This window comes from Octopus bimaculoides, chromosome 24, assembly GCF_001194135.2.
Source record: "Octopus bimaculoides isolate UCB-OBI-ISO-001 chromosome 24, ASM119413v2, whole genome shotgun sequence".
Lineage (NCBI taxonomy): Eukaryota > Metazoa > Mollusca > Cephalopoda > Octopoda > Octopodidae > Octopus > Octopus bimaculoides.
In genome coordinates this window covers 31377815-31378735 of record NC_069004.1, presented here as the reverse complement: position 1 = coordinate 31378735, position 921 = coordinate 31377815, and the positions used below count along the sequence as shown (strand labels likewise).

General features: G+C 35.1%; 1 protein-coding gene across 1 annotated transcript in view; it reads right to left on the bottom strand.

Annotated features, from left to right (window-relative positions):
- The window catches only part of LOC106878043 (protein argonaute-2), a 43103-nt gene that overhangs the window by 10224 nt on the left and 31958 nt on the right, over window positions 1-921 (bottom strand). The window contains exon 17 of the mRNA XM_052976296.1: window positions 563-567. Within this exon, the coding sequence (XP_052832256.1) occupies window positions 563-567 (5 nt within the window). The remainder of the gene's footprint in view (window positions 1-562; window positions 568-921) is intronic.

Genomic DNA, 921 nt, shown 5'->3' with positions numbered 1-921 from the left:
CTGCTCTTGTGTATAATACGCAGGGGATTTTTAGAGGGCTGTACCTCTGAAAAACCTAAACTTTGTGTATAATACGCACCCCTTCTCTAACTTGAGTCAAGGAGGTCTATATAACGTCCTTGGTTTGTAAACATATATACGGTAACGTCCTTTATTATTATTATTGTATATATAACATAATGCAAACGTGTAGCTTTTTTGTGCACTTTGTTTGCAGAAAATAAAGAGATAACAGTAATAACGTCAGTGAAAAATAAATATTAAGTAAATTGCCTTTCACATATTTATCACTATCAGTTACAAAAGCAAAAACATTTATTCAAATCCTTCTAATTCAACGTCACTTTCAGCATCAAATAACTTGATGTTCCATTTGTTCCTCCGTAAACAAACACTTCCGCGTATGCCTAATATAGGGCTTTCCTATAAGTAGGTTATACCCCTTGGCTAGGCGGCGCTCCATGTAGACAATTAAACTTCCGCAGACTATCCACGCTATTGTTATTGTTTTACGTCTTATGGTTATAAAGCAGGTCGATGATTTAGCTATCGAAGTACTTACTGTGCCTGAGTTAAAGAAATATTTAAGATTATATGGACAGTATGTTACTGGAAGAAAGGCGGACTTGACTTAAAGGTTGAAAGGTATAAAAATTCTGTCGATGAAAAATGTCAACAAAGTAAATTCATCGGACGATAAGTCTGAAGTATCGGACGATACTTCAGACAGGAATAAGCAGAAGCTTATATCTCCTCTCAGTGTCTATATGGAGCGCCGCCTAGCCAAGGGAGATAACCTACTTATAGGAAAGCCCTATAATAATGGTGATGTTCTTAATTGTTCTATGGGAATGTAAATATGTTTGCAAATTGTTTTTGCTACATGTTATTCCGTGTTCTGAATAGTTTTATTTTAATAAA